Source organism: Dipteris shenzhenensis, chromosome 29 (assembly GCF_047967505.1).
Source record: "Dipteris shenzhenensis isolate YYH24624 ecotype China chromosome 29, Dip_SZ_1.0, whole genome shotgun sequence".
Classification (NCBI taxonomy): domain Eukaryota; kingdom Viridiplantae; phylum Streptophyta; class Polypodiopsida; order Gleicheniales; family Dipteridaceae; genus Dipteris; species Dipteris shenzhenensis.
Genome location: NC_141624.1, coordinates 16,667,767 through 16,686,177, shown reverse-complemented (window position 1 = coordinate 16,686,177; position 18,411 = coordinate 16,667,767). Strand labels below are relative to the sequence as shown.

The 18,411-nt window shown below is 45.8% G+C and overlaps 1 protein-coding gene across 1 annotated transcript in view; it reads left to right on the top strand.

The window, feature by feature from the left end:
* Positions 1-18,411, top strand: part of LOC147882502 (uncharacterized) — a 206,437-nt gene that overhangs the window by 11,735 nt on the left and 176,291 nt on the right. Inside the window, exons 2-4 of the mRNA XM_087400899.1 lie at positions 9,991-10,099; positions 10,491-10,939; positions 11,092-11,208. Coding sequence (XP_087257025.1) covers positions 10,004-10,099; positions 10,491-10,939; positions 11,092-11,208 — 662 coding nt within the window. The 5' untranslated portion in view covers positions 9,991-10,003. The remainder of the gene's footprint in view (positions 1-9,990; positions 10,100-10,490; positions 10,940-11,091; positions 11,209-18,411) is intronic.

Below are 18,411 nucleotides of genomic sequence, written 5' to 3'. Positions count from 1 at the left end.
GGTCAAACCTATCTCTGTGACGGTCCTGTGCTTCCTCTCAGCAACTCCATTCTGTTGAGATGTGCGAGATGTAGTGAGCTGTCTCTTAATCCCGTATTCATTGAACTCGGTAGAAGTGAACTCTCCCTCCTCTGTCGGTGCGGAAGGCTTTGATTACCTCCCCGCTCTCCTTCTATACCTAGACCTTCCAATCTTTGAATTTTTCATAAGCCAGAGACTTCTTGGCTAGGCATAATACCCACGTCATGTGACTGAAATCAGCCACAAATAAAAGAGAATGCCACGAACCTGTGAATGAATTTGTCGACATTGGGCCGCAGATGTCGGAATGAATCAACTCGAGTGGCTTCTTGGCCCGTGATGAGGCCTCCTGTGGAAACTTGTCCCTGTGTTGCTTGCCCTTCAAGCAAGCCTTGCAAACACGATCATTGCCTGCAATCGGTGGAAGTCCATCCACCATCTTTGACTTATGCATCTCGGCGAGAGTGCCATAATTGACGTGACCGAACCGCTCATGCCACAATTTGGATCTGCCATGGTCCCCATGCACCAACAGAGCGTTGAGCCGATATAGCCCATGCTCCTCGACTCCTTGAGCCACCACCTTTCCGTTTCCCTTGGGTGTGAGAGTGACTTTGCCATTGTCGAATAAGACCGACATATTGTGCTTGTCCATTTGACTGACAGACAAAAGGTTTTTGCACAAGTTCGGTACATACAGTACACCGGAAATCAGCCCCTCGTTTCTTGTAGTCGTGATGAATGGAATACTACCAACACCCTGTTGGAAAGGTCGCCTCCCCATCTGTAAGCCCTCGAATGAGGAGAGCGTGGGGGAGGGAGACCTGGGCTAGGATGTGCCCAAAAGTGAAGAAAGAGAGGGGGCTGCCACATGGGCAGCACCTCACATCAAAGACCATGGAAAGTACCCAGAGCGAGGATGGATCTGCAGCAGCAAAAGGCGAAGCAATAGCCAGCACAAGGGACTCAGAATAGGAGGCGATCACATGGCGCTGACATTTGCAGGGTGTACGGCTCTGTACACTACTGGAGAAGAGCCTGGCAGAGGCGCAATGATGGCAAGATGTGTAGGATGGATAAGCGCAGATGTGGAGCAGGTTTTGGGACCATTTGGAGGCCCTAGTTTAGGGCTAGAGAGTGGGCACCCAGGTGTCCAGAGGCAGCAGCAAGGAGGGCTGCAAGGGACTGACCCTGGGGGGGCATATTTATAGCCCACACAGGTTGGCCAGGCAGGCTTATATAGGGCTGGGCCCTTGCCTAGATTGGAGGGCCAAAGGCCCTAGAAGTGTGGGGCCAAAAGCCCCGGGTTGTGAGCCCTTAAAGGGCTGGACCAGCCATAGTCTGGTCGGCTAGATTAGGGCAGGCTGGTTGGTTTTTTGACAGGCCCCTAGGCCTATAAAAGGAGAGGCTTGATGCCTCACAATTCATCCAGCAAGTCAGCAAACATAGGAACAACAGGAGCAGCAGAAGCCTGATCTTTGGGCCTGCACTTACACTCGAGGTGGAGCACGTGGGCTCGAGTCTAGAGATAGACGACAAATAGGAGAAGGACCTTGTGGTTAGATCAGAGGACCACACCATTGGTGGGACTTGGATCTATCTCTTTTGTATTGTGTCCATAGTTTTGGATGGAAATATATAAGTTTTGGTGTCTTCTATATTTGGCTGGTTCATTGTCTATTGATGAGTCTGCACATCTATGTGATGCACATTAAGTAAAGAAGTTTGTGATTCCACACCCCACACCACATTGTGTGAGCTCCTGGGCAGTACTATGAGCCTGAAGGTAGGGACCTTGTTGAAGCATGACCCTGATTCAGAAGCTCTTGGGAATCAACTTCCACGACTGGAGGATTGTGCCCTTGCGAGAGGGAGGGTGACTTAGGTTCAGTCAGGTGCGTTCAGAGTTCTGGTTTACTGAAATTGAGTTTGGTTGACTTTGCTGTGTGGTATTAACAGCAGAGATGTCGACCTCAACAGTCTCTTCAGCCTCTGCTTTCCTTTCCTCCTCCCCCAGTTTTCTCTCATTCAGTATCCCTAACTTTGGAGAGTTTGGGAAACTGGACGGGACCAACTACCCGATCTGGAAAGTGAAGATCCGGAGTCATTTAGTGGCTCGGAAGTTGTGGAAGCTGACCATGGGAGTGCAATCGAAGCCGGAGGACATGGTGGACAGGAAAGGGGAGATAGTCATGGTAGTAGACAGAGAGGAGCTCGAAGCTTGGGAAGATAGAGATGCCCATGCCCTGGCATTAATCATAGGGACTACGGCGGACTCTGTTCTTCCACATATCTAGCTGGCCGAGACGTCAGTAGAGGCGTGGGCCACTCTGAAGGATCTGTACGAGACGGATAATACCTCTCGGATTTTGCTTCTTCAGCATCAACTCTACAATCTTGATATGGATAATGGAAGAAGGAGATACGGTACATAGCCACTTGACGAAGGTCAAGGTGGTGAGGGATTAGTTGGCAGCAGTTGGTCAGAAGACAGACTAATGCCATTTAGCCTTGATGGTACTGAGGAGACTACCTCGGAGTCTCAAGATCTTTGTTACGACTGTGACAGCAGGATAGAGGACCAAACCTCTGACGTTTGAGGAATTGGGTCCATTACTGCTACAGGAGGAAGCTCGGGAGAAGCTCTACAACGAGGACAAAGACGACAAGGCGATGCTGGAAAAGGATTACGCTGGCAAAGGAAAGGGCAAGCCTAACAGTGGCAAGTCCAAGAAAAACAACTCTGACGACAAGGAGACTTCGAAGAGGAAGCATAAGAAGAAGTGCTTCTATTGTGATACGCCAAGACATTTTGCAAAGGACTACAGAAAGAAAAAGGCGGATCAGAAAAACAAAAAGGAGTCTGACTCAGATTCAGAGGGAGAGACCAAAGCAAATGTGGTAATTAAAGAGTTGTTCCTGGTGAAATCACCGAGTGTTATCAAGGTCAGATATGTTGATCCCGAAATCAGAGTGAGGATGTCTGACATAGAGATGTGGGTCGACGAGGAGTCAGATGCCTTTGTGAAGGTGAAGGACAGCATGGAGCGCTTGGTACCTTCCAGGTGTGTGGCTGTCGACACTGACACGAGGGTGGATTCCATGGAGGGCCTTGGATTTGCATGGTCAGATGGATGCTGTACTTCAGAAGGGGACAATATAGGATTACGCAGGTTCTTGGTGGGTGCCTCATTGAGGTACAGGGTTTGCTTTCAGAGCAAACACACAGGCAGTACAATAGTCTGGTATGTACTTGATATTTTGCATTCGAGCCTTTATAGCATGCTGTGGAGAGACTCTGCTCTTCATTTGTCTCAGGTGATACGAGATTGGAAGGAATTGGCCTTCTTCGAAGGCAGAAGGGGAAGTATTGGTGCTTCTTCAAATCTTGGACATAGATTGCTAGAAGGTGATGGACAAAGAGTACTGAAGCCAGAAGAGTACCTGCTTGAGAACTCAGCGAGAGTTCATGGTCCAGGTTATCTGGAAATATTCATTGGTTGCAGACCTTGCCAAAGGAAGGACAGGTTGAAACAAACCCTTAGAGCATGGTGCTTGGAAGACTCCAGGTTGTTCACTCATTATGAGGGGGACAATTGGAAGATCGTGACGGCTGGATTGCTCGAGTTGGAAGGCGGGAACGTGACTGAAGGAGGTGGTGCCAGGAGGTGCTACCAAAGATGGACTTGTGTATCACAATGGTGTGCGGAAGAAGAACTAGACCTGGTGGAGCAGGAGCCACTGGATGAAAAGACAGGAAAAGATTTCGACATCGAAGTGTTCCAAAGGACTACGACTAGGGAGTTACTGGAGCATCGTCATCGACGTGTTGGCATTGGGACGAGATGTGTCGGTGAGGGGGTGTTGGAAAGGTCACCTCCCCATCTGTAAGCCCCCAAATGAGGAGAGCGTGGGGGAGGGAGACCTGGGGCAGGATGTGCCCGAGAGTGAAGAAAGAGAGGGGGCTGCCACATGGGCAGCACCTCACATCAAAGACCATGGAAAGTACCCAGAGCTCGGATGGATCTGCAGCAGCAAAAGGCGAAGCAGTAGCCAGCACAAGGGACCCAGAATAGGAGGCGATCACATGGCGCTGACATCTGCAGGGTGTACGGCTGTGTACACTACTAGAGAAGAGCCTGGCAGAGGCACAATGATGGCAGGAGGTGCAGGATGGATAAGCGCAGATGTGGAGCAGGTTTTGGGACTGTTTGGAGGCCCTGGTTTAGGGCTGGAGAGTGGGCACCCAGGTGTCCAGAGGCAGCAGCAAGGAGGGCTGCAAGGGACTGACTCTGGGGGGGCATATTTATAGCCCACACAGGTTGGCCAGGCAGGCTTATATAGGGCTGGGCCCTTGCCTAGATTGGAGGGCCAAAGGCCCTAGAAGTGTGGGGCCAAAAGCCCCGGGTTGTGAGCCCTTAAAGGGCTGGACCAGCCACAGTCTGGTCGGCCACAGTCTGGTCGGCCGGTCTGGTCAGCCAGATTAGGGCAGGCTGGTTGGTTTTTTGACAGGCCCCTAGGTCTATAAAAGGAGAGGCTTGATGCCTCACAACCCATCCAGTAAGTCAGCAAACATAGGAATAGCAGGAGCAGCAGAAGCCTGATCTTTGGGCCTACATCCAGGAGGCAAAGCAGGGCCATAGTTGCTGCAGACTGAGCTCACTTGGGGCTGAAGCTTAGGCTGCCTACTAGGGCAGCAAGGTGCTGAGATCTTTGGACGGAAAGTCTACTTACGCTCGAGGTGGAGCACGCGGGCTCGAGTGTAGAGATAGCCGGCAGATAGGAGAAGGACCTTGTGGTTAGATCAGAGGACCACACCATTGGTGGGACTCTGGTTCTATCTCTTTTGTATTGTGTCCATAGTTTTGGACGGAAATATATAAGTTTTGGTGTCTTCTATATCTGGCTGGTTCGTTGTCTATTGATGAGTCTGCACATCTATGTGATGCACATTAAGTAAAGAAGTTTGTGATTCCACATCCTACACCACACTGTGTGATCTCATGGGCATTACTATAAGTCTTCCGCTGTGTGTACCCTTTGTTGGGTCATTTCTAACACACCCTTCACAGGGCATGTCCGGTTATCCCCTATAGTGACCTTGGAATCGGGAGGCGTACACACATTCCATGGATTTGAACCACTCCTTGTTGGACATGTGCTTTGAAGCTCCACTGTCCACATACCAACCTTCCTTTCCTTCACTAACTGCATAAGCGGAGCAGTACCTAGTGATGATGAAGAGAGTACTAGTCGTGACATTTGCCGATTCCGGTCTTTGGCTCCTCCTTGGACTTGGACTCCTTTCGCTTGAGGTCCGCCTTCTTCTTGCGGCACTCCTTAGCAGAATGACCAAGCTTCTCACAGTAGAAGCACTTCATCTGCCTCTTTTTCTCTGCATCCTGTTGTTCTTGGAGTTTTTAAACTTACCCTTGCTGGGCTTGTCCCTTGCCATGAGAGCCTTCTTGTCGATTGAGTAAGTAGCTTTTCCCGAGCCTCTTGCTGCAATAGGAAAGGGCCAAGCTCCTCGAAGGTGAGAGGCTTGGTCCTCTATCTTGCAGTGACTGTAGTCACGTAACTCTTGAAACTGTGAGGTAGCTTGTGTAACGTCAGCGATGCTAGATGACTTGAGTCTACCTTCTGATCAACTACAGCGAGCTGGTCCCTTATCACCTTGACTTTTGTCAGATGGTCATGAACATTGCCCGCCTCATTCATATTGAAATTGTACAGTTGATGTTGAAGAAGCAAGATACGAGATGTGTTGTCTGTTTCATACAGATCCTTCAGAATAGCCCATGCCTCTACCGACTTCTTGGCCATTTGGATGTGCGGAAGAAGAGAGTCCGCCGTGGTTCCTATTATTAATGCTAGGGAGTGGGCATCTCTGTCTTCCCAATTCTCAAGCTTCTTTCCATCTACTGTAATGAGAATCTTCCTCTTGTTGTCTAGCATATCTTCCAGCTTTGCCTCTACGCCCGTTGTCAGCTTCCACAACTTCCGAGCCACTAAATGACTCCGGATTTTCATCTTCCAGATTGGATAGTTCGACCCATCTAGTTTCCTTGACTCTCCAAAGTTCGGGATGGTGAATGAGATAAATCTGGAGGAGGAGGAAGGAAGAGAAGGGGCTAAAGACAATAGAATCCTTTACCTCCATCCTTGCTATAATAGCGAACAACAAACTGAAAAATGAATTTGCAGTCGACAACTTGACCACGCAGCAAACCTGAGTGTTGATTGGAGTTGCCTTCTTGCTGAGGAACTCCATTCTAGAGCTGGAAACCTTGCTCTGACACCATGTTGTAAATAGAGAATAGAATCACTCACACCTCACACTCTCAATCGCAGCTCAAACACCACTCAAAGAGACGGGGAGTTAGGGATAGCAAAACTCTGATATATTCTACCACAACAGTGGGCTGACAAAAGCTCAAGAGGTGAGCATACAAAACAGTAAAGAGATGCTGTCCCAATATCTGAAGCTCATCCTCTCCTTGCGCGTTTGCCTGTGCAAGGCTGGTCTGTGCAGATGATGAGGAATGAGGGGGGGAGTGGGGGCTTTTTATAGGCCCTTTGCTGGGCTTTGAAAAGCGACCAGCAAGGGGTCAGCCCCCTGCTGCAGCATCGACCTGATGGGCTTCACCACCGACCAGGCTGGTTGGCCACTTGGAGGCTGATCTGACCGGCTTGGGCCAGGCCTATATAAAAGGCCCATGTGCCCAGCACATGGGCTGCTGATGCAGTCTGCTGGCCCTGTCATTTTGCTGCTCCAGGAGGCGCCTTTGTTGCTGCACCATGTCTGCCCGCAGCGGGGGTTCCAGGCCAGGTAGGCCCTCTTGCTTTCCCCCATCCCCCTATAGTCTCCTGCCCCTTTGTCCCCTCAAATCGGGGGCTCACAGGTGGGGCAGTGACATTCTAACACTTCTCATGAAAGTTTTAAGATTGTCAGAGGATGTAAATTGAAAAAGAAACATGGAAACATACAACTGAAGGATTATGCAGCTGAGTTGAAAATATTTAAAGAGATGTAAAGACAAGTGGAGGCGGTAATCGTCTAAGGGGAATAAAGAAAGAAAGCTTATTAAAGTCTCTGAAAGACCGAAGGGTCTACAAGACTGAAAAAACCAGATACAATGAGCTGAATTCGTGGAGCAACTAAGTGGGGATTTGCAACCAAATATGAATACTAAATATCAGAACCCATAGGGAGAAAGATAGCTTTGTAGCGTGATATCACTGTGACGGTACTCTGTATGCTGTCTGAGCGAGTCCATTGGGCATTTGAGAATGGATAGGAAGGTCTCAGCAGATAGAGGCTCTAGCGGAGATCAGTGCTATAGAAGAATGAGGCCCATGATAGAGCGCTGATGTTGGTCAATCTGCATGTTCCACTATGGTCTCCTTGTAGTATCTCTTCGTCGGACTAGTGCTACTGTCACTTGTCCTTGGTCCAGCGAACATGGAGGGAAGATCCCCAAGCCTCATGTGTGCATCAACACGTTGGCTGCTTCTACACTTTGGTCTTAGCTGGGCCATCTTCCCATTCTGTGCTATCCGATTGGAGAAAATCGGCGATCACCCTTTGAGTGGAATCTGATCGAGCCTCCGATCTTGTCTCTGTGTAGTTGGTCTCTATGTCATACATCCTCATGAATGAAGATCGCTAAACGTCTCTAATCCGGATGAACCAAGAGGCTGGAGAGGGGTCCAAATCCATCTCTGAAAAGATGGTGGCAGCCTCGGATCTCATAGTGCACAAGACATCTAAAAGCAAAGTGCTCCTCCAACTCAATCGCCTATAGATCACATAGGGTGCTGATGCAGCCCTCTCTAGGTATGCCCTCAATCCATCCAGTCTCAATATGTAATTTGTGTGAAGAAACATGAAACTCCTTGGGTCTTTAGAAACCCAGTATAGCTGCTTATGCTTGAGTACTGATGATGACATATGTGTTGCTTTGCTTGCTAAGTATGTCTTCCTTTTTTTTTTTGTTACCTCTTTTTTCTTCTCTTTCATTTTCTCTTTTATTTTCTATGTAGATTTTTGGATTTAGAATTTCTAGTCGTACAAAGGTATATATATATATATATATATATATATATATATATATATATGTGAAACTGCCTGATTGCGATCTTGCAGGAGTGGGGGAGGTGGACAAAAAAGCTTGGAAGAGTGGGGCTGACTGTCGGTAATGCGAGCTGACAAGGGGATCAAGGATCAAAAGGGGGTTGAGGAGACACTCCCTTTGAGGAGTCACAAGGGAGTGTGTATTGGTAAACAAAAGAATGGCTTGTGGAGGCTTCCCTGGTGGTTCCATTTATACTCAAGAAGACAGATTACCCAGCAATAACATATACCCTCCTTTAGCATCAATTTAGGAGGTTCCCTTGTTACTATCGAATGTAGGAACATCTGCCAAGCATTTTGTAATATTAACTTTTGCAGATGAGTAGATAAGGAATTGCCAAATATTTGTCATTGCTTCTACTTTCTCTACATCCACAGCTGTGATAAGAACATTTGGGAGGGGTTTATCGAAAGTGTGAGGGAGTCATGCTCACTTTGTCCATAAAAGAAAGGATCAAAGAGACAAGATGATTCGAAGGAGGAGCCTCTTCCTTGTTTGGGTGGTGGCACTGGTGTGGGGGGGCGAAGAGTCCTCAAACTAAGGATTTGAGGCACCTACCTAGGACTACTTGCCAATGCCTCCTGCCTCTGTTGTAGGTGTTGACTTCTAATTTGGTACTCATGATTTTGTACCGCACAAGGCCATGTGAATGCAGGTTGCTATCCTTCTTTGTAGAATCTATGAAAGAGTCGCAAAGTTTGATGGTAGAAAAAGTGCATGTCATGTCAACCTTTTCTCTAACATTGGCAAGCTGAGCTTTATTAGGGGAGAGGTCTCCCTTAGAGTCTATCTCTATCTCCTCCCCACTCCCACTTTCAAATCTTAGCGAACCATTAAGGGGTAGAAGTGTTTATATTCATCATCATGTTCATAATACAAATAGTGTACAATTACCTATCTTGTGCACTCCTCTCTCCCAACAGACCTTATAAATCCATGTGCTCCCTATGGCCTTATGCCTGGCCGATCTTGAAACAAGATCCGAAGTCCGGTTCCTTACAATGGAGTCCAATGATGGACTTCATTGTGGATTGCCAATCCGGTTTGTCCTTAGCCTTCTCAAAGGACCTTGGCTTCTCGATCAATTTGACCTAAGCCATGAGATCATAGTTTACTGTTGTGGCACATTTCAGAGTCAAGAAGACCTTCATACCCCCTCAAAACTATTATCTGGAACGTTGGTGTTCTGGAGTCTTCCAATGTCTAAACACACCATAGAGGTTTCCTTTTCTCTTTCCCCGAAATATATCTATTCCCAGGGTCTGGATCTAGATCCTTTTCTCCTTCCCTGAAATATCTCTATTCTCGTGGTCCGGATCTAGATCTGACCGTGCGTCACCTGACCCTAGATTTGGATCTACTTCAGAGACATGATATTAAATAATTAATAAATTGCTTAGTTCTTTGTGATTAATTCAAGATGTCTATCTATCACTATATGATTTAGTGTTTTGTGGTTTTGGCATCAATTTGACCTCAAGCACATAGCTTGGTTATTCAAGCAATGCACTTGTGCAAACAGTGATTTCAATGCACAGATTGCCGTGTAATAGTTGCTGTCTCCATCTTTTTAAGTGTGTCTCTTTAGGTCTTCTGTATTTTGTAGATAATCTGAGATTCTGATGTCCTATGGTCTGCATCAAAAGTTCTTTGTACCACGAATCAGGAAATAAAACTACGATGTGGTCAAAATGTCCTGAATTGGATTTCTTTCCGATGTCTTCTGATTATGGCTGGCATTGATTTTTTCTTGAATGTCTTTCCACGATTAAAGATGATTATTGTCCACATTACCAATACAACGGCCTAATCGCATATCCATACTCTGCAATAGATTTGTAGCAGAAATGGACGACCAGTGGCAGGAGCCTGGAGTTTCCAGCATGGCCAGGCCTAATTCTACTGAGAAATCGAAACATCAAGAGACTTTTACAAAGCGGCAGGTGATTGTTTTAGACATTTTGAGAGCAAAAGTTCCTTTGTAGCTCCAGACAGGAATGGCTGTGATGAGGCAATCTAGATTAGACAACCCAGGCTATCAGATTACAGCACACTCACAAGGGGACAATGTGCTAAGATAGATCTGTGAATCCTTTTTACATTTCTGTACCCCGTTTTATGCCTATTGGGGAATTTGATTTTTTGAGTAAGTGAAAAGTTGGATGCCACTTTTTGCAATCATGACAGAGGCTGATCAGGTAAATTATCTGAAGGTGTTTTGTTCCTCGATTTATCTTGGGCTGGAAAATGTTTTTAAAGCTTAATCAGAATTTTATGGATTAACTGAAACTAATCAATTACCAATCACTAAACTCTTCTTTTTGCTAAGTTTAGTCAGGTGGTACATGTGTGGGATCTAGACACTCAGAAGAGATGCTGCACACTTCAGGAGCCTCATCTCTTCCAATTCAGCTGCCTTCATCTCCAGGGACTGCAGTTTCTACAGCCAGTAAATCGGTTGCATTTAGCAAGCCAATTTCCACGATCATTAGTATAACAGAACAAGCAAGCCAAGCTGGAATGTCAGATGGTTCTCATCCATCCAGCAGAAACATATCCAGTGACGGACCTGGCACGACTTCTGGTCTGGTGCCAAGGGCGGATGGAGGACATCATCCCGTGCTACGGGTGGGATGCCGCTCTAGGGTCGAAGCTCTAATGGCAGCCCCAGCATCAGATGCTGCAACTTTGCGTAGACAAGTTGAGTCACTACAACTGGACCTTGAAGCACACATTGAAAGTGAACAGCAACTTCAAGCTATAAATCAACAACTTCGTGATAGGTGTGTTTCTAATTTTGGATGATACAACCATCTATGGTGTCCATATCTGTGCTACTTGTTTTTTGGAGGGCTAGAGCTGGCATCCCTAGTTTTATACTTCTGAGTATATCTTCATCTCTCCCAACTGTACTTTTGTGGTCATGTAAAGGCAGATTGGAATTGTACATGAAACAAAACCATGAAAATGTTGAACGTGCTGAAGCTGAGCTCAACACTCTTCATGAGGACATGGAGCAGACTCTTGAGCTGCAACACCGACTTGCCCAAAGGTGTGCCAACTTTAAAATACAGAAGCAAGGTTTTGTCTATTTCATGTTTTTATATACAAAAGAAAAGGCTTGGTATTTATCAAAAGGCACTCAATAGTTAGTTTTTTATTATTCACACTAGGATGATAAACTGAGATGATCATTGCCTCTTTGTTACCTCCTAAGCCATGGAATCACTTCCTTTGCCAAAAAGCATGCAGTCCATTGAGAAATTGGAGTGCCCTCTTTAGTCCTTGTCACCTCCATTTCTGCTCAATGATCTTTTAGTGTTTGCATAGGAGTTCCTCATGAACTTGACTGTGTGTAGGGTATGACAATAGATAACATGTAATGGCTTTGAATAATGGGGGAAAATCAATGTTTGGAAAGGGAGGTCCTTTTGACTGTACCATTTGAACAACACTGCCTATAGTCGTGCCCATAGTTATGGTCAAGGCCTCTGCATCTCGCAGTACCCACTCTCTGACTGCATCTGGATCTACTAGTATCCCTGTTTTTGATATCCTGTGGCATTAGATCCACTCCCGTCGTAATCTCTTAGATCATCCAAACCACTAGGTGGCTCCGGATCTTCATCTTCGAGAGAGGATAGTTGCTCCGTCGAGCTTACCCACTTCCCCAAAGCTTGAGATGGGTAGTCTAGCAGCAGCCATGCTGAGGAAATGAAGGGCTTAGGAGTGCCCTCCTTCTTGCAAGGCTACCTGTCCTTCAAACACGGAAGTTGATTTCTACAAGTTTGAACTGAGATCTCCTTCCAAAGGTTCTCACCTTTGAGCTTCCAACACTTTTGAGTCTTCTTCAGGGGTGTAAGATTACCCAAGAGATTTGGAAATCTATCGAAACCCAAATGCCAGCTTATACTTGGGTAATAATGAGAACATAAGCGTAGCTTTGCTTACCATGCTATTTTTATTTTTTATTTTTCTCGTTTACTCATAATTTTGTTTAAAGTCACTTCTAAACTCCCTTCTTTCCTTATTTTTCGCTTGCTTTACAAAAGAATAATTTGTTAAGACTGGATATATTCTAGTCTCATGAATGTATATTTTTCTGTCACCTAAGCGAACATGCAAGCCCTATAAGAATTTTTGAGCAAGTGGTGGCCGGCTGCTATGCTTCATTGATTTATCTTTTGAGGGGGCATATGTACCGACAACTACCTTATCCATTACCCAAGAGATTCTGAAATCTTTCAAAACCTAGATGGCAGCTTATGCTAGGGTGTGCTGATGAGAAGATAAGCGTATCTTTGCTCACTAAGTTTTTAAAATTTTTAATTTTTCTCATTTACTGTAATTTTGTTTGAAGTCACTTACAAACTCCCCATTCTTTTCTTTGTTCTTTCACTTGTTTTATAACAATTTTAATTTGTAAGATTGTATCTATTCTAGTCTTATAAAAGTATATTTTTTTGTCACCTTAGCGGACATGCAAGTTCTAAAAGAATTTTCGTCTAAATGGTGGCTAGCTGCTGTGCTTCATTGATTTATCTTTGAGGCTGTCCCGGTAGCTACTTTTGTCGAAACCCAGATGGCAGCTTATGCTTTGGTACTGTTATGGATAAATTTGTCTAAGGAAAAAGACATTAATATGTGTGTGTATTTGTATGTGTGGCAATAGTATAATAAAATATGATGTGCATAGGGCCCAGGGTTGAGGTGGCAGGGCATGACCATGTGCCACCCTTCTACGTAAGAGGACCCATAAGGTGTGATGTACATAATCCATGGTAGTAATATGTAAGGTGGCATGGTTTCTCCACGTGCCACCACTCCACCTAGGCGGTCCCATGCTTGCATTTAGTGAGATATAGCCTAAAGTCCATGAGAGAAGTAATATAAAGTAGGTGGAGATGGATATTATATTGGATTATTCCCTCCATGTAGGATAGGTCCATGTGGGGGAGGTGTAGGATAGGTCCATGTGGGGGAGGTGTAGAAAGTTCAAGAATGCAAGTTAAATAATAGGAAAGTAGGATGAGGTGGCAAGATTCCTTGTGCCAACCCTCCACTTGTCCTCCTAGATGTTTGAACGTATTATAAAATTGGGAAGAGACCAAGGGAGTATCATAGACTTGGGATATAGGGCTTGATTTATGTGAAAAAATGAGGCAAAGGGTTGTCGCACACAATTGAGAGTGCGTAACCGCCTAGCGCACATGGGAGACTTTTCCACACACACCATGTATGTGTGAGGATGCATTTATTAGGAGAGACCCCCTCTCTTGGCTATAAAAGGAGGGGGCTATTCCTTGATGGGACATGCTCATTCTTGTAAAGCCACCTAGCTAGTACTTTGATTTCCCCCTTCCCTTCCTTTCAAATAAAGCATGGCCCTCTTCCCTTGATGTCTCCATCTCTACATTCCTCCTCCACCCATGTACATACTCCTCTTTCCCCTCTTCCTCTCTCCTTGTGCCATAGTCTCCCTCTTCTTTCCCTCCTCTCTTAATCCCTTTTTCCCACCCATGTTAATGCTCCTCCCCTCACGTTCCCTATTCCTCTATGGCCCTCGAGCGTCGCCATACCTATCCTCTAGCCTTTTGTCTTGATTTCTTTTCTGGCTAATAGAAATGGTGTGGCTGATGGGATCGAAATCTCCACGGCTAGTGGTGTAAAATCTGTTACTCCTACGACTGCGTGTAGATCTGCGGCCTCTTCCGTGCGCAGTTCTCTACTTTTGCACCTCCAAACTGTGTGCCTTCCCTGTCTCTACGGCTGCAAAACCTCCTTGCTTCTGCGCTTCCAGTCTGCCTGCTTTCTGCTCACGGTTCCTACGTGTATTCTGGCTGGCAAATCTTATGCTCTGTAGAACTGTAACATCTGTGCTCCCTCTGAGTTCCTGCGCACGCATTCGCGCGTCTACTGTGTACACCCGCGCGCATCACGGACAGATGGCGACGGTTTTCTGAGCTCCTGCGTTTTTTGGTCGCGGACAGTTTTTCTGGGCTTCTGCAAAACTGTAACAGATCCCACGCCCCCCCTCTCTCCCTCTCTCTGATTTTCTTTCTAACCTCCTGTGCGGGTTCTGCCAAGACCCTCCCTCATCATGGGGCCTCTGCTACTGCTGTCTATGGTCCGTGCACTCTTGCGCTGAGCTTGTCCACTTCTCCTCTTTGTCTCTCTTCTGGTAGCCCTCTCTCTCTCTCTCTCTCTCCCTCTGATTCTCTCAGCTCGGATGGAGATTTGGACCGCGCCAACAGCTCCGAATGGGGGGTAAAACACCAACTCGGTTGACCGTTAGGATCCCTTCACGCCCCTAGCCTTCCGGCTTGCTCATCTAATCTGTAGCTTCTTTTATCTGTTGCGCGCGGCAATCGCGACACAGTTTCCAGATAGTTCCTCAGTTTTTTCTCAAAATCCGAGGGCACCATCAGCTTCAAAAGGGGGGTAAAACCCCAACTCGGTTGGCCGTTAGGATCCCTTCACGCCCCTAGCCTTCCGGCTTGCTCATCTAATCTGTAACTCCTGTTATCTGCCGCGCGCGGCAATCGCGACACAGTTTCCAGACAGTTCCTCAGTTTTTCCTCAAAATCCGAGGGCATCATCAGTTTCAAAAGGGGGGTAAAACCCCAACTCAGTTGACCGTTAGGATCCCTTAGCCCCCGCTACTGCTTCAGCCGAGCTGCAATACCTGTTGCTTCTTTTCCTGTCTCGCGTCGCGCCACCTCTCTGCTCCTTTGATCGAGACATACCAACTGAGGTAACCCTGTCAAGCTGTTCACTCTTTAAGTTTCCAATGATCTGAAAATAAATCTGGCTGAAACAGAATTCAACAAACGGGTGAATAGGAGTGGAATTTTCTCACATTCCACCCCAATAATGAGCAAGACAACGAGCAAGACTGGGGGAAAAAAAGCAACATAAAATATGCAGGACAAGACACATACTGAGATGCAAAAATCACCAGCAACAATGTCTATAGGTCAGCACGTGAGTGCAGGCCCAAGTACAAGTTCAATGCCAATGTATATGGGACAGCCCCTGAATGCAGGCCTGAGTGTAGGCCCGATGCCAATGCACATGATGATGCCAATGGAGACGGCCCCGGTAATGCTAGATGAGAATGCAGCCACATTTGTCCCATCACAAGGAAGTTTGTGGACATTTCTCACATCTATACAAGCAACACTTGCCCAGCAACAAAGTGAGCTGAGCAGTTTAGCACTCAAGTGCCAAGAACTCGAATACAAAAATGCAAATCTCGATCAGACTGTCAGAATACAGGCAGAAAAAATACAGCAGCTACAACACATGGTGGATGAGAAGTCAGAAAGCAAAAGCATGCAAATACCAATAACACAATCAGCCAGCTGGGCTAACGCAGTAAAGAATGGTGTTACAAACAATGATGAAGCCAAGCTGAAGTACAACAATATGGACATACTTGGTGAAGAAGGACCTGATGCAAACGAACGCCGAGAGTGTGAAAAGCGTGCACAAAATATAGTAATACGTGGAATCCCAGAGCAAGAGACTGAATCCCCACTATCACTAGCCAAAAATATTACAGAATTCTTTGCTGATCATTTTGCTATGCAAGAAGTAACAGTTTTTGGAGCACATAGGGTTGGCAAGAAAAAGCAAGAGAAAGACTACCACCGTGCAATTGTATGCACATTGATGGATGCAAGGAAAAGAACAATTATACTAGACAGCAGCAGGATCTACTTAAGAGGAACATCTTACTTTATCACTGAAGATAGAACGCCCAAGCAACAAGCAGAAAGACGCCAGTCCTACGAAGCACGCAAGAAGAGACAAGAGGCAAAAGAGGACACCACCCTCTAGGGACACGCGGCTCATGGGACCCAGAAAGAACTCAAAGTAATGTTTTGGAACTGCAGAGGTTTCCCCTGGCAGAAGGGAGCAGGGCTTAATGATGTGCTTGAGGATGCAGATGTAGTCTTTCTTGCAGAGACATGGGAGAGGGATACGCATAGACTACCTCCAATCAATGGATACATAATACATTCGATATGCCAAACACACACTGGTACAAGAGGGCAAGGAGGAGTTGCATGCTTATACAAAGAACACTTACAAGATAGTATTAGCATATGCAAAGATGACCCTTACAAACGATTCATCTGGATCATGGTGAAAGCAGAGCCCCTACCAATTTTCATAGTTGGATGCTACATACCGCACTCGGGGTCAACATACTATCAACGATATGATAGAGATGCATCAGATCCATACGGAGACTTATGCTCAGATTTGGTGGAATTTAATTCCAAGGGGAGAGTATTGATTCTAGGAGACATGAATGCACGCATTGGGGACACCCAGTTTCAGTCACTTACAGGACATGAATATGACAAAGATAAAGAAATTGAGATAGACCCCAAGTGGCAGAGATACTCGGAGGACAAGGAAGTAAATGCACATGGAGAGGCATTGACAAGCCTAGTGAATGGGCTTAATATGATAGTGCTGAATGGATCAGGCCTCTTTCCACATACAAAAGTTCCAACATGTTTCCCAGCTAGTGGAGGGTCAAGTGTGATAGACTACGCCTTAATTTCACTAGATGCAGTACATTTGGTACACGATTATATAATTGGCCCAAAATATCCAGAATCAGATCATACCCCCCTTTATCTCAAAATGCACATACCTCATTCGGCAGAAACTACAGCCCAGGCAGCAAAGAATTGGTCTTTTCGGATGGACATAGACAAGAGGGAGGAGTATGCTGACACCACTGATGCTCTTATTAAGAATGTTTGCAGGCTGAACTGGAGTGAAATGAAACAGGCTTTACTCTCAGCTGCACATACAGTCATGGGACAGAAAAAGATCAAGAGAGTAAGCACAAAGGGTTTACCACAAAACAAATGGTTTGATGGTGAATGCATAAAAGTCAGGCTGAAAATTAAACAGATGCCAAATGACTTGCAACGTAAAGAGGCTGAAAAGCACTTCCATGCACTTACTCGGAGAAAAAAGAGGAAATATCAGTTAGACAAAGAGTGGCAAGATGCCATTGATTTTGCTAAGAACCCGAGAGGAACATGGAGACAAACTAAAGGGAGATCAAAAGAAATCATGGGAGACTTCACAGATGAGGAAATGCTCCAATATGCCAAGCAACTTTACACCCATCCACATGCCTTACCTATATTCACAGACATAGCTCACTACAATAGCCCACATATTTTCTCTTTGGACGATGTGAATGAGGGCTTGAAGAAAATGGCCAATGGAAAAGCAGATGATACATTGCATATAAAGGCTGAGCTACTAAAATGGACAGGGGACTACACACGAATATGCCTAGTCTCTTTGCTTAATGATGCAATTGCCAATGGCTTCCCCCCAGAGTGGCAAGAAAATTGGATAAAACCAATATATAAAGGTGGAGATCGTAACCAGCTTTCCAATTATAGAACCATCATGGTGGGATCCACCATGGCCAAGCTCTTTGGCACAATCATTGAGACAGAACTTAGTATATGGGCAGAACTAAATGGTAAGAGGGCCATCGGACAAGCTGGTTTTCGAAGAAACCATAGCACTGTGGATCACTTGGTCACACTACGGGTTCTAATGGAAGAGAGCCGGTTGCAAGGAAAGCCTCTCTATTGTTGCTTCATAGATTTCAAGAAGGCATTTGACACAGTGCCTAGAAACAAGTTGGGGGAAAGAATGGACCAATTAAGAGTGCCAAACCACTTAAAAACAGCAGTTTTCAGATTGTATGAGAGGGTAACTTGCCAACTCAAAGGCAGAAACGGATTGTCAAATACATTCCACAGTAATATGGGGGTTAAACAGGGTTGCCCTTTGTCACCAACATTATTTGGACTATGTATTGACAGATTGGAGGAGTTGGTCAAAGAAATGATGCAAGAGCAGCAGCTAGAGGGCCCTGAAATATGTGCATACACCGTACTACTGTTGTTATATGCAGATGATGTTGTCTTTTTCTCATACACAGCAGAAAGTATGCAGAGGATGATGCCCATTCTACACAAGCTCTGTGCAGAGAGTGGACTCATGGTAAATGCCACCAAAACTAAAATGATGATAGTAAAAACAAAGCAGCCTGCAAACACCCCAAGTATTATGTTCAATGAGCAGGAAATTGAGAGGGTAAACACATTCAAATACTTGGGAATAGATGTGCCAGCAAATCATAGATGGAATGATTGTGTCCATAGAAGGATAGATGCTGGGTGGGGAAAGTATTATCATTTTG